We start from the raw sequence: 22,770 nt of genomic DNA on the forward strand, positions 1-22,770 counted from the left end.
AATTTTTGAGGGAAAAACAGTGAAGAATATTTACCTCCAATGATTACTGCACAATTAGTTCCACTTTCAGATTTCTGTGAGTTGCAAAAATTATCATCACTGATGAAATTTAAATGACATTATAGGGCACTTCTGTGCAGGATTAACTACCACTAAAACTGGTATGTATTTTTTCAAGGAGTACCATTACTTCATTACTTTGCATCAGTGCTACTGTGATTACCAAATCAATGAACAGAAGTTTAAATTCTTAAGCACATTATAACGAAATTCTTCCCCATGTAGAGGGGTCTTCTGCCAAGTAAAGGGGGGTGACAGTCCCTTTGCCCACTTTACCTTCACTGACAGAAGGCAAGATGTTCGCCTGCTAAGAAGAAGCTGAAGTAACCAGTTCTGGTACGATGGTGTTTGGAGTTCATACAACAGTCTGCTGGAATGTTTGGGAAATGTCTTCAAGGGCTTTACTAAAATCTAGCAAATGAGGAAGGCTGGCACTTCTGGAGGAAAAGAATGACCTCACTTATGATTTTATCTGCACATAATAAGGCAGTTTCCAACTAAAATGATCCCAAAGCACTGCATGGACTATGCTAACTGAAGAATGAAATTTATAGCCTGAAATAAGAGTCACCTCTGGGAAAGAATACAAGATTGCTCTAGAAGTGTACAAAGACCAGCAAGTGAAAATAGCCTTTTCTCCTTAAAAGTGCAAGAACATGTAAGGAAGCAGTATCACTTACAATTATGGTACCCAAATAGAACTATCTTTCACCAGGAGGCCTTTGATGGCTCTCTTTTTCTCCCCAAAGTACTGGGAGTCAGGAGGCTTAAGAGTTACTTTGAAACTTCTCCACAAAACAGTGGATGGGCTGGAGCATATGGATTAAAGCCATTCCCTACTTAACAGGGTAAAAAATAATTCAAACTCAGAAAAAAGGCATAGGCTACCCATGTGTCCTCATATGTCCTTGCTCCTCATTTCTTCCCTGGAAAAAGAAGCCCAGATGGCCCGAGCTGAGTTTCCAGGCACAAAAGCAGAAGCGTGCCAGGACCCAGTCACACGCTCTCTGACTTGAGATGTCCTTGGCAGCAAGCCCCCAGCAAGCAATGGGTTAACCTCAAGTGCCTTCCCGCACTGAAGGGCAGCTCCTCTGATCTGCTGGTCTCCACTGCCCCGATTTTCCTTTCATCCCGCACACAGGGAGCTACTGGCTCCGGCCAAAGCCCTCTCCCTTTCCGCCTCTCTCTTCACACCTGTTTGCTCCATTCGTTCAGCCGTGTGGTTGCCCAGTGCCCAGAGGCGTGAGACAAGCTGGTTTTGTTCTGTGGGTGCAGCTGGACTGTCAGTCTCCGCAGGGCACAGCTAGCCCTTCGCCGCAGCCCCCCGGCAGGGGTATGGAGGGCAGGGCCGAAGCCTCAGTGCAGCAACCAGGCCGGCCGAGGGACGCGCTGCCCCCGGGTGCAGGGGGCACGGCCCTGAGCGCGTCCACTGCTCTGCAGTTCTCTGTATTCCTGCAACCCTCTTGCCCCCCCGAAACATCCCCTTACCACCAGCACCACTGTCATGTGCCTCATATCTGACTCTGCTCTGTTACTGAGATGCCATCTGGTGTCGATGCCTTAGCTACTGGAGCACCGACCTCTCAGCTAACCCACCTTGAGCTTCATGGGTGCTCAGTTCGTCTGACACTGTCTGCCTCTGGACATGTACATGACTAACCAAGAAATAAAATACTTTTCAAAATGTTTTAACTATGCTGAGACTGACAGGCCGGTCCCTGTAAGTCCAGGACACAAAGCAGCCAAAGGAGCTGAAGCAGGTTTCTGAGGAAAATCAGTGAGTCCTGTAATTTCAAATTGAGCAGAGACGAAACGTGTACCTACAGGGTTTAACAACATCATGGAGAGGCTCTCATAATACTTGTTCAGATCTAAAGAATTTGCAGTGGCACTGATTTAAGCATAGATATGTGACCTTAGCAGAGCTCTGAGTACATACCCGTGTTGCAAATCCATGTCACTGCGTCTTCTCTGCTTTTGTGGCCCTGCCAAATCAAGCAGAAAACTGCTCATGAATGACGCAATCTTTGTTTACTTTAAGGCCAGACATACCCACAAAGCCTGAAGTCTACCATCCGCGAGGGCTGACCTGTGTGTACAGAGATAAGTGCACAGCCCTGCTGAAACCTCCGCAGCTAGGCATAGTAGATTGCCTGGTTTCAAATACAGCCTTTAAGGCAGTACAGGTTGGTGGCTTTACCAAGAAAATGATATTCTACTGCCTGAGATGAAGAAGCACGATGAAGACTGTGGAGTCCAGTTACAGCATTTGCCAGAGAGACACGCCAACATTCAAAAAAGGGGAACAATGTACACGCAACTGCGTCAACAGAGTGAAATACCTTTTTGTCTCCCCCTCCTTGGTGACTAAGAATTCAAAAGGTTTGCAGAGAATCCTGCAGGTCTCCCAGGATACACCATAGTTCACACTAATAATGTGTTGCTGGAGGCAACCAAGCCTGAACAAACAAATCAATCCGGGGGAGGAGGAGTGATGGGCTCGTGAAAGCAAAGCCTCCAGTAAAGCCCCCCTATTTCTTTTGTGTAAACTTTCCCACCCAGAGCCTAATTCTGCCTGCCTAGTGAAGGGCCTGCCGCCGAGGAGGCGCAGCGAAGCACCCTGGGTGAACCTCATGTCCCACTTTCAGAGCCAACTTACTGTGCTGGAGACCGAGCTCTGCAGTCCCGAAGGGTAGTGAAGCAATGAAGCTGGCATCCCGGCTGGCGTGTCAAATAAGCTAACACCCTCCAGTTGTCTGCTCTGCTGGCAAGACCCTGTGGCCAGAATACTCTCTGGACCCTGTGTGCTGTGCTCTGCTTCCGCTCAGATCCCTCCACGAGACTCGTGCCTACCATGACACATACACATGCGTGCTTAGTGGGAGGCAGGATATAGCAGGCACAACCATACAGAAATCCTTGTGCTCTTTGCACTGAGCAAACATTTCTGTTGGGCTTCTCTGGAGGAGGACCTCGCTGTATGTTTTGCTGAAGAGAATCAAGACCGTTGTTGGTGCTTATGCAAGAACATGAATTTATTTCACTTCATTCAAAACTGACAGTCTTACCACATATTTCTTGTAAGAACATGTACATCCCAGCACTACACTCACCATTATGCAACTGCATTAAAAAAATCCAAAAAAGAGGATCCATATCAAATTGGGGACATATTAAGAAAAAGCATATGCAAAATGGACTAAAGCTTGGCAGCTGCCTGTGCTAGGTACCTATCCTTTATATGGAGACACAGTTGTACAGATAGAGATTATTTTAAATACTGAAAGACCTCAGCAGTTAATGACAGTACAGCATATACCCCTACTTTGCAAAAGACTCAGATCTATCAGATCAGTCTGAAACCAGACTCAGATCTATGCTGCTCCCTCCAGCCATGCCAATGCTGCTGTGGCGGGCCATCCTCTTTATGTATTGAGCCAGAAAACCAGGACTTCTAAAGGTCTACTTTAGCATAATGTGAAACCTGGGAAAGGGGCAAGTCGAAGCTTACACCTTATCTGCATGTCAGATAATACTCAAAACAGCTACTTACTAAACACCTACTTCAACATGTCCGTTTTATATCACGAGTTACCCTTTGCTAGGAACCACTGACCTCCTTGTCCTACACTTTACTTCTCACTTTGGTATGGAGCATTGAAGACACCCAAGTGTTAATTTATCTGCATTTATGCTGCTCAAACATTAAATTAGTCCACTGCCCCAAAATCTGCCTTAGGGTGTTTCAGGAAACAGTGTGCTTTGTAATTGCTGTTCCATTACTGTGCTTGTGAAAATGATCAACTAACCCTGGGGCTGGAGCCAAGAGGTGTCTATTACAGGCACCTACCTTCTCAAGTCCTACTTACACAAAGATTTCAACCAGCAAGGAGATTCCTACAGGCAGTTGCACCCACAGAGGTCAGAGTCTCACGGCGAGCACAGTGAGTTACGCCTCTTTCAGGTGCCAGCGTGCTTGTTTGTGTGTGCAGACACAAAGACAGTGAAAAGCAAAACGTAAATGGCAGCCAAAGGTGCTGGACTGCCAGGTGTGGCAGATTGCTGGCTACCCTATGCCAGAGGCAGAGAGTGCTTGCTCTGCCTCCAACAGCTGATTCCTACCCGACAGCCCTCTGCTCCTTGCCCCAGTCTTGCCAAGTGTGTGGGCAGCTTTTCCTGCCAGCAGCAGTTCCCACACCCCTAGCAGCAGGCAGAGCAGAAAGCCTCCCACTCCTGCTCCTCTCCAGGGCAGGCAATGTGGGCCCTGTATCCTCATGCACAGTAAGGCAGAAAGCGGCAAGGAGATGGAAAAATGGTGACCACAACCACAGCTCCCGGTGAGGTCGGAGCCCCCACCTGCGCACAGCCCCTCTATCCCCACACCGTCAGCCACCTCTGCCCACGCTGCCCCACTTCTGGCAGCTCTCCCCACGTTCCTCACCCCCGGGACCTTCTCCACTGGCATGGTAAAACTGAACCCATGTCCAGAGCCAGCACTTTGGGTACACCAGCTAAAGTATGAGCCGGTGTAAAATAAATGTTCCTGACCACAGAGCGCAGTTGTGGAGTTGTGGACAGTGGAGTTGTGCCACTGCGCTGGTATAAACACTGAAGATGCATTTCTTTCCTTCCTTCCCAAACATGAATTTAGTTATGCATGCACTAATCAGCACATAAACCTGACAGAAAGCGATCCTGCCCTAATCGTTTGATTTTCCAAGCAGGTTTAGTTTCATCTCTGGTCTAACGTCATTTAAGCAACTGAAATGAAGGATATTTTTGTTTGTGTTACCAAGTTGACTTATTTTGTCAGTATCTCCATTATGTTCTCCCCTACAACTAGAACTCTTACTGAAGATGAAAGCTCAATAGAGCCAATACAGGACTGGTCTACCTGGAAAGCTGAGGCTTAATGGGCCCTACCGTCCTCAGAAATCATCTTTGGCAGTAATGTTGTACACTGGATCTAAAGCAAACCACACAGGTGTACATATAAAGAGCAAGGAAGTGAGGCTGTGGTGATAATTAAACATTAACACACCTAGACATTGCCCCAAAGCTAATGAATACTTTGCTACTACTCTTTAATAAGAACGATGATGCAGAATGTAGTGATAAGAGCACAGGAGGCGGGATAGATAATCAGAACGAGGGAGTGGAAGAGGAAATTAACCTTAATGAGGTAAGAAAACATTTTGAAGAGGTTACTGTACTCAGATCGGGAGGTCTGATAAGCCCCATCCCTAAACTTTGCAAGAATTGACATATTACAGCTCCGATCACGAGGATTTTAAAGGAATCACTTCAGATGGGACCGGTACCACAGAAGGGGAGAACAGCACACATGGTAACTATTTGTAGGGGGTAAAAATGACTTTGGAAAACACAAGGCTGGAAATCAGACTGCAACACTATGCAAGACTTTGGAATGAAAGAGTGAAAAGTAGAAGATGAAAAAAGAGATGGAAACTAGTTTTAAAAGAAGTAGTTTGTTCCAGCTTAAGCAAACAGATTTCTTTGACAACTGATTTTCCAGACCAAAGATAGATCCGTAGGCATTAGAAAAAACATATACTGCAGTGCCACCTGGGAAAGAGTTCAAATGGAGACTGATACTAGTATTAAGACAAAAATAAGAACCCATCTAAAAGGAAGATGGCTATTATGTTATAAGAGAAATATTAGGTTAGAGCAGCTACAAGTAGAATTTCTTTAAGACAGACTACTTTTATCTGCATTTTAATTAATGATAATGGTACAGAAAAGAGCACGCTAATGGTATTTGCTGAATGCACACAATTAGGAGGAACTGGTTATATAAAGGAAGTTCTAAATACCATACAGAAAGGAGCAGTTCATCTTGAGGACTGGAGCAACAGAAATGGGATGAAACGTAATAAACAATAAAAAGTTCATAATTCGGGCATTTAAGGACAGATACATTTGTAATGATGAAGGAACTCACTAATTAGATATGAAAGAGAGTGATCTAGGATAAAGCATGTCAATCTGAATATAGTAAAAGGTACTTGCCTGATGCACTAGCATAAATGAAAGTAAGATCCTGGGGTGTATCAAGGAGAGAAATCCAGAAGATAGGGAAATATTATCATGACATCAGGCTATGGTGAGACCTTAGTCTGTGCAGTTTTGATTACCACATCTGAGAAAGATTAATTCAAACAGAAGCACCAGAGAGAAACAGGAGAAAGGAGAACCAGAATACTGAAGAGCTTGTCTTGTTCAGTACAGCAAAATAAAAACATTGAGGGATAGGATTACACTGTATAAATACATTAAAGGGACTTACATTGGAGAGGGCAAAATGCTATTTAAAAGGCAATATTGGCATGGGAACAAGTGGATAGGAAGTGGTCATGAATACATTTACAGTTGGTGTCCTGGGAAATAGCTTCCATTCCTGTGATCTTAAGTGAATCATGTTTAAAGCTCTCTGAAAACATCTACCTGTGAAAATACACCCCATTCAGTGAATTGGTGAGTAAAGTCTGCACTTAAATGGCATAACTTCTGCAAAGTCTGTAAGGGGAATGAGGGCACTGAACTACAGGATGTATGCTGAAAGGATCTCTACTATCCTTTTACCTACTAATCTAAATAGCTAGATTTGGAGAGGAGCATATTGAGCTGCAGCTATTTGAAAATTATGCCATGCCAGTATATTGGACTGCCATACATGTCCCAAAATCCAGGTTCACAATTCTCAGTCTTAGTAACCAAAATCAGAATGAACAAAGTAGCCTGAAATCTCCTCTTATTGTTGGGTAACAAGCACAGTCATAATGCAAATATCAATTTATATCTGTTCTAAGATTAGGCAAGAGGACTTCAGTCTCATCTGCCAACACTAAGGACAATCAATCCCAAATTGCTTCTAATAACAAATGAGCAAGCTCGTTCTACACCATTTATGTCATATCTGTGCTCCAACACATTTGATCAAGGGTAGACCAGCTAGAAAGCAGACATGTTCAAGCAGAGGCACACACCAACAATCTCCTTACAGTGCTCTCATCCAACTGTGGTCACTTCTGGCTTGAATGATCAAAAAGTGTCATTTTTTTTCCCTAACATTGGGTCCAAATAAAAGAATAAAGGAGGCAAGAGTTCTGATAAAAGTGAACATCAAAAATAATTAAGAAAAGTTTCTAAGTGGGCACAAAAGAATAAATTGTCAACATAGAAGCTAGAGGTTTTGTTTAAATAATTCCTACATTTTTCCTGTTTTTAACAAACCTGCTTCCCATTTTATTCCACACTGAGAAGGTGACTCTGTAACTGATCCTCTAAAGGCGTTCGTCAGCACTTCTCCAATTCCTGTGCTGTCCAGTGATCCCTTGAATCTTTGTTTTAGATAATATCACAGTAAGGGAGAAACAAGCAAATCTATACATTTGGGCATAAAGAAATCACTCATTCTTACTTGCTGTATGCTTCAGCCAGACTTTTCACCTGCTGTTTTACATTGCCACTTCTGTTCAGCCCCTTCTTATTCAGGCAGGAAATTCCACACAGAACTGGGACAGCACATCTCTAATTAAGAGCACATGAAACAATTTACAGCTCCTGTTAATTACTACTACTGCTGAAGCCTTGCTTATTTTTCTGCTGCTTTGAATTTACAGTGTAAAAGGTGCGTTCCCTGGTAGGTAACTTCTCTGCACTGTGAACCCAGCTACCTACCGCTTGACAACGGCAGAAGCAGTGCAGCCAGCTCCATGGGGCGCCAGGCACGTCACTGTGCAGCACGAAGAAGGTTGCCAAGAGAAGCTGTGGATGCCCCGTCCCTGGAGGTGTTCAAGGCTAGGCTGGATAGAGCCTTGGCCAACCTGATCTAGTGGGTGGCATCCCTGCCTATGGCAGGGGCTTGGAACAAGGTAATCTTTAAGGTCCCTTCCAACCCCATCCATTCTGTGGTTCTATGACTGCTGTATTGCTACAGTACTGTTTTTGGCTTCTGTCAGTGGTACAGCAGCACGCTGCCAGGAACTGAACACAAAAGGTGAGATAATGCTGTTGAAGATTGCCACTGATGTGTTCCACTTCCATACTGTACCAAAAAGCTTGGTGCTGGGAGATGCCTCCGTGCTCTTCACTCCCAGTGGCTTTAAGTTCAGAAGTAATTTAGATTGCACAAAACAAGCCTAGGTTTTCTTCTTTCAGCACAGATGGCCACTGCATGCAAGTATTCCATCTCCAATTATGCTTCAAACTGAAATGTCCTGCCCAGCTGCAAAATCTCTGAACTCCTCCAGCTTATCACACAGGCATGTGGCTTTCTGCACGGCACTAGAAAGCAACTGGAGCCAATGTAAACAGAGGGGCTGAAGAATTGCAGCACTGCAAACACAAACACAGGGCTTCGCACCACCTAGTTCACCTCACTGGCATGAGATAAACTACAAAGCAGCTACCCACATCTATTCTCTCGGGATATTGCCCACATAAAGGGAGATCAGCAGCTCAGTCCCATGACTGGGGCTGGAATTCTGTCCGCTTCCCTTTCACTTGCTCCAGCTATGTAAAAACATCAGTGAATACGTGTGGAAATCATGACATTCATGTAGAACAACGTGTAGGTTCAGCACTAAGTGCTTTTTTTAACAAAGTATAACTGGTACAAATTCACAGTAACCGTGGTTTGCACTTCAGAATAGCCATGAGGAAAAAAACGACTCCCAGCACCTCAACTCAGAGATGCTCCATTGGCTGTTTGCAGAACAAGGCCAACAGCACAGGTGGAGTCAGAACTGACTCTACCCTGGCAAACAGGCAAGAAAACAGTTAAACAGAAAAATGACCATATCTGTATGTTTTATATATATATGTTTTAAAACATATTTGTGTATATATGTTTTTAACTGAAATGTTCCTACACAACAATGAAAATCAGACCCAGTTCTTTCAAACCATCACTTTCTGCTCTTTTACTCTGCCTCTTCCCTCTCCTAGACCTGATGTTTTCAGGGATGCAAAGGAAGCCAGACTAATTCACAGGAGAAAGCAGCATAAGACAGCCTAGTAGGAATGAGTAGGAACAGACATTTTTGACTTTTCTTCTAACTCCTTTATTCGTATGAGAGCAATGTTATATCCTCTCCTCCTGAAACTCATCAGCATTCCTGAAGAACAAGCAAGAAGCTGACAGTCCCACAGCAGCTTACACCATTCTTCTTCGGAAGGCAGGGAAACAGAGAAGATAACTAATCAGAGTTATTTTTTAGAGGACAGATGAAGCAGATACTGAACCTTTTGAGGTTAGTGGACTACTTTTAGCCTCAGCTGAGGTCACAAGGGCTGGCAGAGCTGAGCTCACCGACATCTCGATTCTGCTTTAAGTATTATCACTAGGGCAATCCTTTTTGAAACTTAAAAAGTTGCATGTTCAAAACACTTGGAGTTTTGAAGGGCTGGAGATGGCTGAATAGGGGCAAGCTTTGCTGCTGTTAATATTAATCAGAAAAATGTTACGGAGATACTCGCTCAGAATATGCAGTATCTCAGACTGTGGTTATGGGTTGGGTGCAGAAAAGACTGGGTGAGGTTCTTTGGCCTGAGATATGCAGAATATTATAGTTCTCCCTGCTGATCTTAGAAGATGACTGCAGACCAAGCCTGTTTCATAATTCTCTCAAAGTAATAGATAGAAATATACTTCGGCTTGTTGCAGTACTGATTCTTTCCTCATTCTAACATTTCCCTCTCTCACCTGACAGATTTCCTGTGCCTCTCCTTCCTGCCGTAAGGAAGGACAAAGACAGTGACTCCTTTGCAGAGGACACTGGGATATTTGGGTTCCTTAAAGCATTTGTGAAGTGTTAAAGAAGAACTTATTTCCAGTACGCAGATCTGATTTGGGATCAGAACTTCTCCACTGCTTGAATTATCTAGACTTAGCTTTCCTGTTCTACCTCACACGTGTTAAAGAAGTTAGAAATATCTTAAGAAAAATATTGGATTAAAACTGGTTTATAAAATTCCTGAATTGCTAGCTGCTGGCTAGTATTGGATGTGAGGAAGAAAAGAAAACTTGCTTCTGGCACTGAACAAGTGCAAGAACAGATTCTGGATGCTATTTCCTCATCGTATTCCTGAGTCCCCTCCTCCCTGAAGGCAGGGTTTGATGCTCCTCTGTGCAGTCTCTCCAGCTGACTTTGGCAGGCTCTCCCACCTAGAATTTGTCCTGTGTCTGGGACTTGGAACCAGAACAAGTTGGTTAATATTTACACAGCATCGCTGAAGTGCAGTTCTGGGCAGAAGGCAGTAACTGTCAGCATATGCTATTTCCCCTCTGGTCTGGTTATTAATGTTCAGTACCTCCAGAGCTTGTAACAATGCTTGTAGCCAGTTTCTTGCATTCAATGCCAACACACTGCACAGCTGTATAATCTATTCAAAGCTGCTTGTTTGAAACCTACAGAATACCATTCTTGCAGTCATAATACCAGGACTCAGTATCTAGCAGGCTAAAGTCAAAGAAACAGTATTTGTATGAAAACTACTGCATATAAGGCGAGGAGGAAGGTTTGAAAAGTTCAAACTTCAGCTAGTACTTGCCCTCCATCACCTTCAAGAACTAGCTGAAGCTAAGCTTGCCAGAGCTGTCATCTCCAAGTTTTAAAAAGAAAGCAGCAGAATCCCCTCAAAATGCACAGTTTACTTTTAAAATAACAAAACTCTCAAAGTTAATTCCTTGTGTTATTTGTTAACTTTCTAAATGTTGAGCCATTCGGGGTCACACATGCAACCTTCTATCTCCAAACATGCAGATGTTAGAAAATAATAACGGAGTGATTCCCTCACAATCCCCAATAGTCCTGGAGTTTTAGGAGAACGCCAAACAGGACAACTGCTCAGCAAGCTGAACTGTCAACATCAAACCTGGCGTAGCTGCAGCTCTCCTTAGATACCAATCAGAGCATAAACAACAACAGAACTGGCAGTAAAACTCCTAAAATATACAGCAAACATCTACACAAGGGTGTGTGTGTATGTGTGTATATACGTGTAAACATATATCGTATATATGATAATTCTATGCCTGTATCATACAAAATCAGAGTAATATATGCCATATATAATATATATAATGCATATGATTATATATGAACTTCATGATTATATGTAATATAGACTTTATTATTCTATTAAATATTACATGTGCTAATGTATAATACATCTTATCTATTTTAGTTACATACAGATCCTACATATATTAATTTTTAATAAGTCAATATTTATTTTTAATTTATATAAATAAAATTATTTTAGAGATGAACAGTGAAGTGCAGAAATCCAAGCCAAGCTATGTAAGGGACACACTGTTCTAATGTGAAACATTTAGCTGTGAGGTAGTTGTGTGCAACTTCTGAACAGATCTCAGGGCTTCCAAATCTCAAATCATAAGGAAAACCTCTCCCTTGCTCCCCTTATGTGTAGATATTTGGTCTTTCTTTAAAAAAAATGGAGGCAGGCATCCATTTCAGAATGAATAAATACTTCAATTGTATCAGTAACAGAGATGTCCTGTGTTATTTATCTTGCAGAGTAGAGCACAAATGCCAAAAGTGCTTCTCTCCATGCTCCTTGATCCAAGCTGAGCAACACAGCAATGCATGGGAGGAAGCTCTGAAGCTACAGGCCACTGCACCAAATACAGCTTCACAAACACTGTGAAACCCTAGCAGTTCACGATCCCTGGCTTGTGAAGTTCTTGTTGTTATAACCGTATAAAGATGCCCGTGTTATATGGACAGTCTGATCCACATTTATTGGCTAGCTGCTGCAGGCTGGAACAGTCCCTCATATAACAAAGGTATCGTAAAAGGCTTCTTGGTGCTGGAGTTCAAACCAGCACTGGCAATAAAGCACAACATCTTCTAACTGCTCTCTGAAGAGCGAATCTTTGCTTTCAGGTCTGCTCATGCTGTATTTACCTTCACTGCTGTAAACCTCACTGTCTTTACAGGATATCACTGAGCTTATCCTGACTCCATCAGTCAGGAGGCTTTCTGTGGTCCCTCCCGTAGTGAGGGTAAACTCCCAGACTGGGATTGCTGAGGTCTCTACCATCATTCTAGGATATCTTCCAAGGTCGTATCTTACATAAACACATGCGCTAGATAAAGCTCAAGCCCACGGAATGGTTTTGCTCCTACATCTTGTGTAAATTGAGAGAAAGTTGATTGCCAGCTAGTCTTACCTGCTTATAGCCTAACAGCCCTGGACACTACAATTCTCACCACTGGGACTCAGCTCTGTGTATGCCTGCATTCAGACCTACCTCAGGCTTTCATCTGTTCCCTCGCAAAATGCTGTGCCCTGAACTTCGACATACAGTAGATGCTTAAGCATTTTGCATGCAGCATAAATTCAAGACTGGTGGTGATATGACAGTGGATCCAAGATTATCTTCTATGGTGTTTGGGCAATGAAAATTCACCATTGCTAACATAACTTTTCTCTGAGCACTGACCAGATTTTTTCAAGCTTTTCTCATCTATACATTTTTCTTACTTGAAAAAATATTGAACCTGATCTACTTGCATTGTCCTGATCATCACTAAATAGATCAAAATTTGATTTCTTGTTTTTGTTGATTTTTTTTTTTAGAGCAGCAAAGCACATCTGTTACACACATTGTTACATTCACCACCTAAAGCAAAACACATTATTAAATGTCTTACTTGTCTGAGCTATTATGGCACCAGCAAATCAATTTCCATTGAACTGGGTAGCCACTGACTGTCCTCAGACTCATCTGGATAGCTTCCAATATACTGCAGGTGCTCCAGGAATTGCCTGCTCCTGGAGCTACTTGTTTCTTTCCTTTTTGTGTTCTGACATGGCAAGCCCAAGAGGAGCTCTTTTTGTGCTCTGTGAAAGTCTGCTTTATCATGCAGGAGTTCTCATCATCCCAGCTCTGCATGACATCGATGGCACCATTCTGCTATATTTCTCCTGCTTCAGAGGTTCTAGAATACAGCTGAGGTGTAAAGAGCTGCAATGCCACACAGGACATTTCTCTGCAGTCAGGGCATCATCTGGCATGAACAGATCACTGTAAGGTCAGCCAATATCCTTAATGGATCAAAATCTGCTGCTGAACCACCACCTGTCATCTCCTACGCTGTCTTTTTATTATTCTACAATAACAGTGCATCCAGCAGCCTAGATCTGTGTTTTGGCACTCACTGAAACTGCGGGAAGTGTGGAGACCTGGGCCTGCCTCAGCTGAACACTTTGGTGAATTAAAAACATTTCTGCACAGAAGATCAGGAAGGGCACCGGACTTCTCCCAAAGTATACTGAAAGCGAGCTCCTCATATACCAAGAGCTTAAGCTGATGTGGTATGCAAAAGAAATACTGCAGCATTTCACTGAGCTAAGTTCACCAACATGTACACAGTTGTGTTTGGCTCTTACTTTGGCAACCTGCACATATCATGGGTGTGCAAAATCCAAGTGAGATTACTTGGGGATTGGACCTTAAAAAAAAGCATTAGTTTGCCTAATCCTTGAGTTTGTTCTGCTTTGGATGCATTTCCTGTAGTTCGATTCTGAGCACAGTGTCTGAGTAACGTCAAAAAGATTGAGACAGAAACTTGAAGCTCCCCTCTTACCAGCTGAATCTGCTGCAGATGTTCCACCACTAGTCAAGTCCTCAGTATTAACTGACTGCAGATCTGTGTAGGATGGAGCGATGCTGGGGCTGCTGGTATCCTCTGAGTTGGTTGTCCAGCTGCTCTCCGATGCATGGGCATGCCTCTCAGACGAATTGGAGGAGGGGGAGGTCCAGCTGGGTGCTTTTGATGGAGACACTGGATGCAGGAAACAAACAAGCACCAGTGAGAGACTTACAAGGCTATCTATCCTCCAGAAGCAGATGATCACTGTTCCAGAGATACACTATACCTTGTACTGAGACTCTCTTAAGTATTAATTCCAACACCCACAGCAACACAGTTATTTTATAACAAACACACAACAACTTAACGAGTGCGTGGCACTGTTAGCCTCCACTGGATGGGAGCAGCACTACTCATCTGTCTGCCTTACATCCCGTACTGCTGGCAGCTATTAGTTTTCCTGTTGTTCAAGTATTGTAGAAGCAGTACCTTTTCAGAGCAGTTAGATTTCATGCTTCTGCCACTGCTGACAAGATCTGAGTATCTGTGTTGTGTGACACAGTGGAGTTCTTATAGTACCATAGATTTTATAAAGTAGTTTTATTATATTTCATTAAGCATTCTGTACCTGTGATGCCCATTCAAATGTAGCAGTCATCTTAAGGAAGCTACATATGGGAGTAGAGTATAAAAATAAAATGACCTATTGATGTGAATTAGAAATGGCTTGTGTGTCTGAATATGCAGAATGAAGTGCCCCAATCTGAGTAAACTGAACAAAATTTCTGCTTAGTTTAGGCCAAAAATCCCATTCTGCTTTCTTGCCAGAGTCTACATGTCAAGCAGTAAGTCCTGCCTAACCATCATCCAGAGCTGATAAAACAATCTTATACGTGCACTGCTATGAATTTATCTTGTATACTCTACCCACCATATCATTCACATTAACATTTGAGTTAACAAATGGGTGACTCTAGTAAAGAGGAAAAAAAAAGATGCAGTAAAAATCCTCCTGAACTAAAGAATTTCTAATTTCTGATTTAACCTTGGCATAATAACTGTTTGCTAAATTAGTAAATCTATGTTTATCTTTTAAACCAACAAATATCTCAATGCACCTCAAATCTGCATTTATAGAACATCCTGAGATACAGAGGTTCCTGTCTCAGCATGTAACACACAACCAACCTTTATCAGGCTGACAAATACTTTGGAAGAAAATGGCAAATTAACGTTGAAGAGGATTTCTCTCTCTCTCTCTCCATCAGAACAGTGTGATGGGACACCACCTCGTTATGGAAAAACATACCTTTCTGTGTGCATAGAGGTACTATGCAAACAGTGCTCCCTGCCTTGCCAGCTAAGAAGTGCAAATTTACTTTATATAGCTGTGCTGTTACCCTCAGGTAAGCAAGCACTAATCTATTTATATTTGTACAGCTGTGAGCCTATGTACTGAGCTGCTTCTGAGTAGTCATCCTGAAGGATGAGGAGCTGAAAGTAGATCTATCTCCTTATCACATCACACATACTGACAACTATGTTATAGTAACACAACCTAAAAAGCCCCACTTCTCCATTCAGTAATTCTGCACTGTGTCATGCTTGATGCCTGTCAAGAAGTGATGACAAGTACCTGATTATAGTCGGCCAGCCCCTCGGGCCTTTTGTTAAACATTGTGTGAGGTATCTGAAAAGCAAACCTTAAAACTTTACCTGAAGTTGCTTTGACAGACAATGCTCAATTGGACACAGAAGACAAGCTTCAATGCTGATCTCCATATGTGAACCAGTAACAAGACACACTTTTTCTAGGTGTGTTTGATAAAAAAAGATCTTAGCTGTAAATTTGCAGTGGTGCCTTTTTTTTGTTGTTGTTAAAGTCAGTCAGCAATATGAAAAACCGGCTAATTTAGACACCCACAGGATTTAATAATTCATGTACTTATATAATAACAGTAATTCTTTTTTGTTTGTTGCTTTCCAAACCCAAATTTTGTCTAAGGAGTGACACTGATTGGAACATCATTGCAGAATACTTCTAGGGCAAATTAATTTCACTGCAGGTAAGTTGTGCCACTTTGGAAGAATATATTTTTTCTAAATAAAGTGACTTTTATTTTGGAAAACAGTAACCATAGAGAGCTTTTCCTGTAACAAGCATTCCTTAGAATCTTACTACAGTCAGCTTCCACCTACCACTGTTAGGTTCCTGAATTTGAAACTATAAAATTTTCGCCTATACTGAGTCAAACAACTATCAATCTCAAAAAGCAAGACAAGCTGAAACAAACATCTGCACGTTTAGGCCTGTCTTCAGATGCTCCTGCTGCTCTCCAGCCTCCCGGAAGTGCTGAAACAGAAATCCTAAATGATGTAGGTTTTTTTCCAAGAAATTTGGAATTCAGCCTCCAATGTCAGTGGATGCAGAGGCAAAGCCTTCCAGTTGCAGCAGTTCTCAGAAATCTGTTTGTGTTAAAAGACCAGGGACAGAACTGTTCCGAAAATGCAAATCCCATAGCATGCAAAGAATAGTAAAAAATCAACTCTTTGTTTCCCAAAGTGTTTCCTTCTGTGTTTTCCAATGTTTCCTTCTATTTGCATTTTTATTTTTCTGCATCCATTTGTTCTTAATACACTGGCTTGGATTTTAATTAGCAGATTTACTTTTAAGCATTCATTCCTTTTAGGTGTTTTGAGGACATATTCCTTGATCCCTGCACTGTATTCCCATAAACCTTGTTAACATAAACATTGTTTTTTTTCCTATCACACAGGACCTCAGATTTTCTTGATTTTAAGACAGCATTAAAGTTGTCTGGTTTTCAGTTGCTGACCTCATGTTGCACTTACTTTCCATTTTCAGACAGAACAGCACAAAATGGTTAAACTGAGATTTGTCTCACTGTGGGACAGCCTCTCCAGGGACACAGTATGAGACCAAGTTACTTGAGCCATTTAAAACTAGACAAAGCTCTCGGGAAGAAGGAGTGGGGGTGGAACAGATGATGTAATAGATCTTGCCTCGCTCTAATTTTGGTGCTTTGCTGAATACCTCATTGAATGCAAGGGTGCAGCTAACACCGATAGAATATGAGATTGCTAGCTGAAAGCCCATTGTATAACAAATGCAAATGTTATGTCACTGGCTGGCTGTGATCATTTACTGATTATGTAACATTTGTGATAGGAACATTTGGGTGATTTCTAAACATCCCAGTTTTCATTTTTGCACTATCAGTTTGACGAGGCTGACTAGCCAGATAATAACTATGAGAAAAATCAGGTTTCTTATTTTTCCAGCAAAAGGGAAATGTAGAAGAGGGCACCACAATGCATCATTTCTGTGACCTCACTCAAGAGCTACTGCTTCCCAGGAGAAAGCCACATGACTATGCAGCTGTCAGTCGCCTATGCATAAACGTGAAAGGCAGAAGTATTTTGAAAGTAAGAGATTTTGCTTTTCAAATGTTTCAGGCATTTATTCTGTCTGAAGCTGGTAGAATGAAGGGTTTACAGGAATGTCCTAAACAAAGGCAATTTCTACTCTAAGGCTCACAATGTATGTTTTTCATTGCTACACCTCAGCCTTTACGCTCTTTTCATCTTCTGAATTCTTTTCAGCTCTGTTTCTTGCTATCAGTCCCCCTGGTTTCTGCTCCCTCAATAATGTTTTCACTTTTACCAGAAAAAGAGTCCAGCATTAGATTTGCTTTTCTTTTAAACATATTTCTTACAGGATAACCACCACGTGGTAGCTGCCTTTTTAAAATAATTTTTCCAGATGGTGATCACTTTTGGACAGATTCTCTTTCTGAGGAACCTGTGCAGAAGTATAGTGACACTAAGGTTAGAAGAAGATAGCATCTGTCTCTCCTAGAACCTGTCCTCTCTGCTCTTAAGGTGCTCTGGAAACATCCTTTTGTGAGCCTTTTTCAAAACGTGCTTCCAGGCAGCCTGGCCATCAGTCAGGGTAATTGTCTAGTCAGCTGTGCAGATGCTTCAGTGTGGAGGGACAGACAGACCATTTCCTAAGTGCTGGAGCCCTGACAGGAACACGGCTGGGGATGCTGAGACTTCAGGACATCGCTCTTCACAGCTGCCTACACAGGAAACAGATTTCAAACATCTCCATCCTTCTCACACCAATCTGTCTGTTGATAGTCGGTGTTCCTACTTTTCCCCTCCAACTGGCTATTCACTATTGTTCTCATGTGGGCTGTTTGCTACTGGAAATGAACAATTGCTGTCACTGCAGGCTTTCCACAGACCGTGTCAGTGTATCACGGTTGTACCAGAAAGATTCTGGCTTTGCTGCTGCCCACAGAAAAAGATGTGACTGCAAATTAACCGAGAACAAGTCTGAAGTTTATCCTACTTCTGGCTGTCAAAACCCCCTCAGAGCAGACAGCCAGCAAAGAGCTGTCATCTCTCCTGCTCTGTGACCTCCCCTTTGGTGGCTGTCAGCTGTGCTGGTCTGGCCATTTAAATGATGGGGTCTTGAATAGGAGTGGGACCGCCTCATAAATATGGATTTTATACTCAGGTTATGCACATCACCTCATTTTAGAAAAAATCTCCCTAGGCTTCCTATATAGTAAATAGAGAAAAGCAGCCTCCCACACAGGGATTACAGGGAGTAACAAAGCAAGGCTCACAATATGCCCGCCCCGGGAACCATCCTCCTCCATTAATCTCAGTCTGATGCTGAAAGTTAGAGTGCAAATATCCCTCCAGTGGCATGGATCACTTAGGCCAAGCCCTCACAGGGCAAAAATGGGTGCCTTCTTTAAAAACAGCCATGTTTTTGAACAGTCTTCTCTGATCACCTCTTTTGGATATCCAAGAGCTCTGCCTATGACCTGTATCCTGTGACCAAAAATACAAACCAAGAGGCACTGCTCCTGCTAAGCACAGACCTTGAAACTCAGCCACATCCCTTTAAGAACAGGAAATCAAGTAATACACCATTACATTAGTTTTATGGGTTTTTTTTTGTTTTGTTTTTTCCAGCTACCTTTCTTTAATCTGATCAAATATTTTTTGTTGTTGTTTGGTAAGAAGGTGCACTTAAGATTTTCCAGTCAACAAGGACATCACATTAGGAAGGAAATGTGGTGTAAGAGCAACCAACAGCTACATTTGAAAAAGTACGTGGCTGTATGTATCTGTGTGAATAAGAGAAAGGAGGAGGGTCTGTATTGTTTTCACCTAACTGTGAAATTAGCTAATAGAGAGGTAAAGCACCTTAGTTTTACAAATTTACAGTTGTGAGTGCTATTCTTTCTCTCCTTTTCACCAGGATCAGTAAGTATTTACAACTAAGAGCAATTAACAAACAAACATAAAGGTAAGTAGGACTTATGAAGAGCTTAACAGAAAAATCTTTGCCTGAAGATTCCCCCACCTGTCCTGCACAAAAGTCTAACCACTGTCTCAAGTGGACTAACCTGTAGGACCCACAAAAAGAGCTGATGGAAAACAAAAAACTTAAAGCCCAATTCAAAGTTGCTAATCCAAGTTTTCTGACAGAAGCACTATTTACGTTGCAGGGAATATTTGATGGACTCAGTGAGCAGAATAAAACTGTAACTTTTAAAACCACTTTAATAACTAGAAGTAACCAAGTGGTATTGTTAAGAGAGTATCTCAATTTAGGCATGAAAAAGTAAACTAAATGTTTTCTTTGGGCAATTACTCAGCAGTCTCCTATAAGAAGGGACAGAAGCGTGTTCGTACAGAAAAGCTAGAAGCTTATATAGCTGTATGAGTTAATGCAAGCTGAGGAGGTAAGCCAGAAGCTTTGCATATATGTTTGAAGCACGTCAGAAAGAACTTTTATATTGGAACAAAAACATATGCAGTCCTGGAGATAGGCTCAACTTCCATTGTCTTTGTAAATCTCAAGGTGCTCGAGCATCAGAAGACAGCAAAACGTACTGATGGAACTGGCACACCAGCAAGCAAGCTTCTGGCAAAAGCAGTGTGGGGATTTTGAGCAGATAACAACATCAAACATAGAGAGGAATCAATATTCTTTCAGTTCCAGATTACGTGGGCAAATACATCTCAAACTTTTCAGATGGCTGTTCATACCTCTACATAACAAACATCACTACTACAAGTACCACTGCATTGCTTCCCCAAGAATGCATGTCAGCACTCTCCAAGGTCAAGATATAGGCTGAATGAATCACGGAAGCTTTTCATTTTTTTTCCTTGAAGAAAAGACATTGTGTTTTTGTTGCTAGTTCAATCCAGAACTATGTCATAATCCCTTTTTGAAACTCTGACAACAGTAGTTGTGTTAAAATACAGTACACAGTAATCAAAATTCAACCTCTGAGAAATCAAAGAGGAAGGTAAAAATCTGGTAGGCTCTCACTGTATTTTGTTAAATTACTGGAATGGACCTTTTCATGCATGTGCCTCACCTGCTTGTGGATGGGTGGTTGGAGCACTGGTCCATGGTGCATCTTCAAACTGAACCCAAGCTCTGATAGATGATGACAGATCAGCTCTGGGACACACATGGTTCCCAAGCACGGTAGAATCCTCCTTGGGCTTGTCACCTGCATCATCTGTCTCTGTGTGGGAGAGGTCCTGAAATTCTCCATCCACATTATGGCTCTCTTCTGAGGAAGTGTCTGAAGAAGAAAAACATTTTTCCAGAGGCTCCTCAGTGCTACCTAAAATGGAGAAAAAATAGAAATATTAGTAGGAATGACCATTACTTCATTGTTTTTTATTGAGATCTCTAAAATTTGACTTTGAATGTACATGCAAAATTTTCCTTCACCTAATACAGTTTTCAACCTAACACTGGGCATAGATTTGCACTTAATTGTAATGGGTGAGATTTCCTTCATGGTCGTATCTCTAAGGACAGACCCAAACCCTATAATAGATCTGTGCTAAGAGCTGGGAAAGTGCTTTACATTTTTGGCCCCAATTCTCATATTACATCAGGGTAACAAGACATAATTCAACCCTTACTCATATCACTTCCACTTAGAAAACAAGTTATATGATCCTAAATGGTATGATAACTCGCTATGCTATGTATATGATAGTATAATTCAAACAAAAAGTCTTAAACAATTCAAAGAAAATCAGAAGTACCTTACCTCGTGGCTTAACCGGGAGGAGCAACTCATCTGCGAAGGACACCCACTCAGACTGGTTGGAGGCAATGACGCTAGTCAGAGACGTCATATTCACAGCAGGCTACTCATCTTCACTTAGTGATTATAAGGAGGAAGCAGATTGGGAGAGAGGCACAGTGAAGATAAGCCAACAGAGGGAAACTCTTCCTTTGTGCTTTCTTTTTTTTTTTCAAATGCTGTTAAGAAAGGATTAAATAATGCTTTTTAGAAAATTAAATGGGAGAAACCGGTGCCACTATTTTAATAATACAGAATATTAAGACACTTTATCTATCACAGGCACAGTACTGTCAAAATGCTGCCACCCTTAAGAGAGGAATGTCACCTGTGACTAGATGAAGGCTACAGTTGAACAACTCCTTGATTAAAGCTTCCAAGGGTCTTCAAATATCCTCATGTTAAAACAGTCACTCATCAAAAACAACAAGTCCTTACTCAGGGATCTATGTCTCTCAGAAACCCTGTAAGAGAGGTTATCAGGGAATTCCCCCCAGTCCAATGAATTTTGGTTATGATGCAACATAGCTTCAGTTCCAATGTGTTGTCATGTCCTTGTTCAGTTTGCCACTTATATCTTTCTCAAGAGCTAGCAATAAGCTGCATGCCTCATTATCAATAAAATTTAAGTATCCAGTTCTGGAACTGGGATGGATTGCCCATGACTCTCATCACAGTCTGGGCATAAAAAGATGCCCTTTCAGATAGCTGCACTTTCAACTGTGCCACTTGACTGGAATGTCAGATTTTAAGTTTAAAAAACAACGTCTTAAATCTTGCCTGGAGTTAAGCACAATTTTGTGGTAGCCCAGCAAACACTTCTACAGAAACAGCAACTTTATTCAATGGGATGTACCCCACACAGATCTGTGAGTCTGCTAGAGTGGATGGGACACTGCCAAGGACTCTGCTTGTCAGCTAATAGCTGGGAAGGTCAGGCCCAGAGAGAGAAATTCTCCTTTTACAAGCACCCGTGACTGCCTCAGATTTGCAGAACACTTCAAAACTCTCTGAGGACTATTGCCTCTGTCTAGGAAAGAGTGGGAATTCTGTCCCTAATCACCTCAAGTACTGAAGCTACTGTTGCCATGGTATTTAAGTACTTGAAAATATTAAAACTCAAACTTGGTTATTTTAATGCACTTTACGAGGCATCTCTGTCTCTCACCCAAATAGCATATATATTTTGTGGTGAAATTTCATGTTGGTGTACAAGAACAGATATTTTACTGAGGCTTCTCCTTACCCTAAACATTGTTTAGGTCCAAAGGACAGAACAATATTTAAATACTTTTACTCTTGAAGCATTTTCTGCAGGAAGTAGATCATTCCATAGCTCCAGCATGATTATTCTATTCAGGGCCACAAAGTTATTGGACTGGTAAAGGCCGATCAGCAAATAAGAGCTGCTTTAAAGAGCTAAACTTCAGAAGTCTGAAAGTCACACAACAGCCTGACACCTAATAGAGAGAATTCATAGGTCCATATTCATTTTCTGAAGCATTCCGGTTTATGCCCACTGTCTCTTGTCCTGGCACTGGGCACCACTGAAAAGAGCCTGGCTCCATCTTCATTGCACCCTCCCTTCAGTTATGTATAGACATTGATAAGATCCCTCCTTCTCTTCTCTAGGCTGAACAGTCCCAACTCAGCCTCTCCTCACAGGTGAGGTGCCCCAGACCTCTGATCATCTTGGCAGCCCTCTACTGAACTGTTCCCAGTATGTCCATGTCTGTCTTGTGCTGGGGCCCAGAACCGGACACAGCACTCCACGTGTGGCCTCACCAGTGCTAAGTAAAGCAGAAGGACCACCTCTCTTGACGTACTTGCAATACTGTGCCTAACGCAAGCCAAGAACACTGTTAGCTTTTTCAGCAGCAATGGCACATTGCTGACTC

The 22,770-nt window shown here is 42.2% G+C and overlaps 1 protein-coding gene across 2 annotated transcripts in view; it reads right to left on the reverse strand.

Moving 5' to 3' along the window:
* Positions 1-22,770, reverse strand: part of STON2 (stonin 2) — a 77,613-nt gene that overhangs the window by 38,841 nt on the left and 16,002 nt on the right. Inside the window, exons 2-4 of one of the 2 annotated variants that reach the window (XM_066998168.1) lie at positions 20,837-21,051; positions 20,144-20,398; positions 13,704-13,901 (exon numbers count right to left, since the gene is read on the reverse strand). In XM_066998168.1, the coding sequence (XP_066854269.1) occupies positions 13,704-13,901; positions 20,144-20,398; positions 20,837-20,924 (541 nt within the window). In that variant the 5' untranslated portion in view covers positions 20,925-21,051. Of the gene's footprint in view, positions 1-1,999; positions 2,046-2,149; positions 4,267-13,703; positions 13,902-20,143; positions 20,399-20,836; positions 21,052-22,770 lie in introns of those variants that run through there. The other variant, XM_013194600.3, reaches the window with a different exon arrangement.

The sequence above is a fragment of the Anser cygnoides genome, chromosome 5 (genome assembly GCF_040182565.1).
Source record: "Anser cygnoides isolate HZ-2024a breed goose chromosome 5, Taihu_goose_T2T_genome, whole genome shotgun sequence".
In the NCBI taxonomy this organism is placed as follows: domain Eukaryota; kingdom Metazoa; phylum Chordata; class Aves; order Anseriformes; family Anatidae; genus Anser; species Anser cygnoides.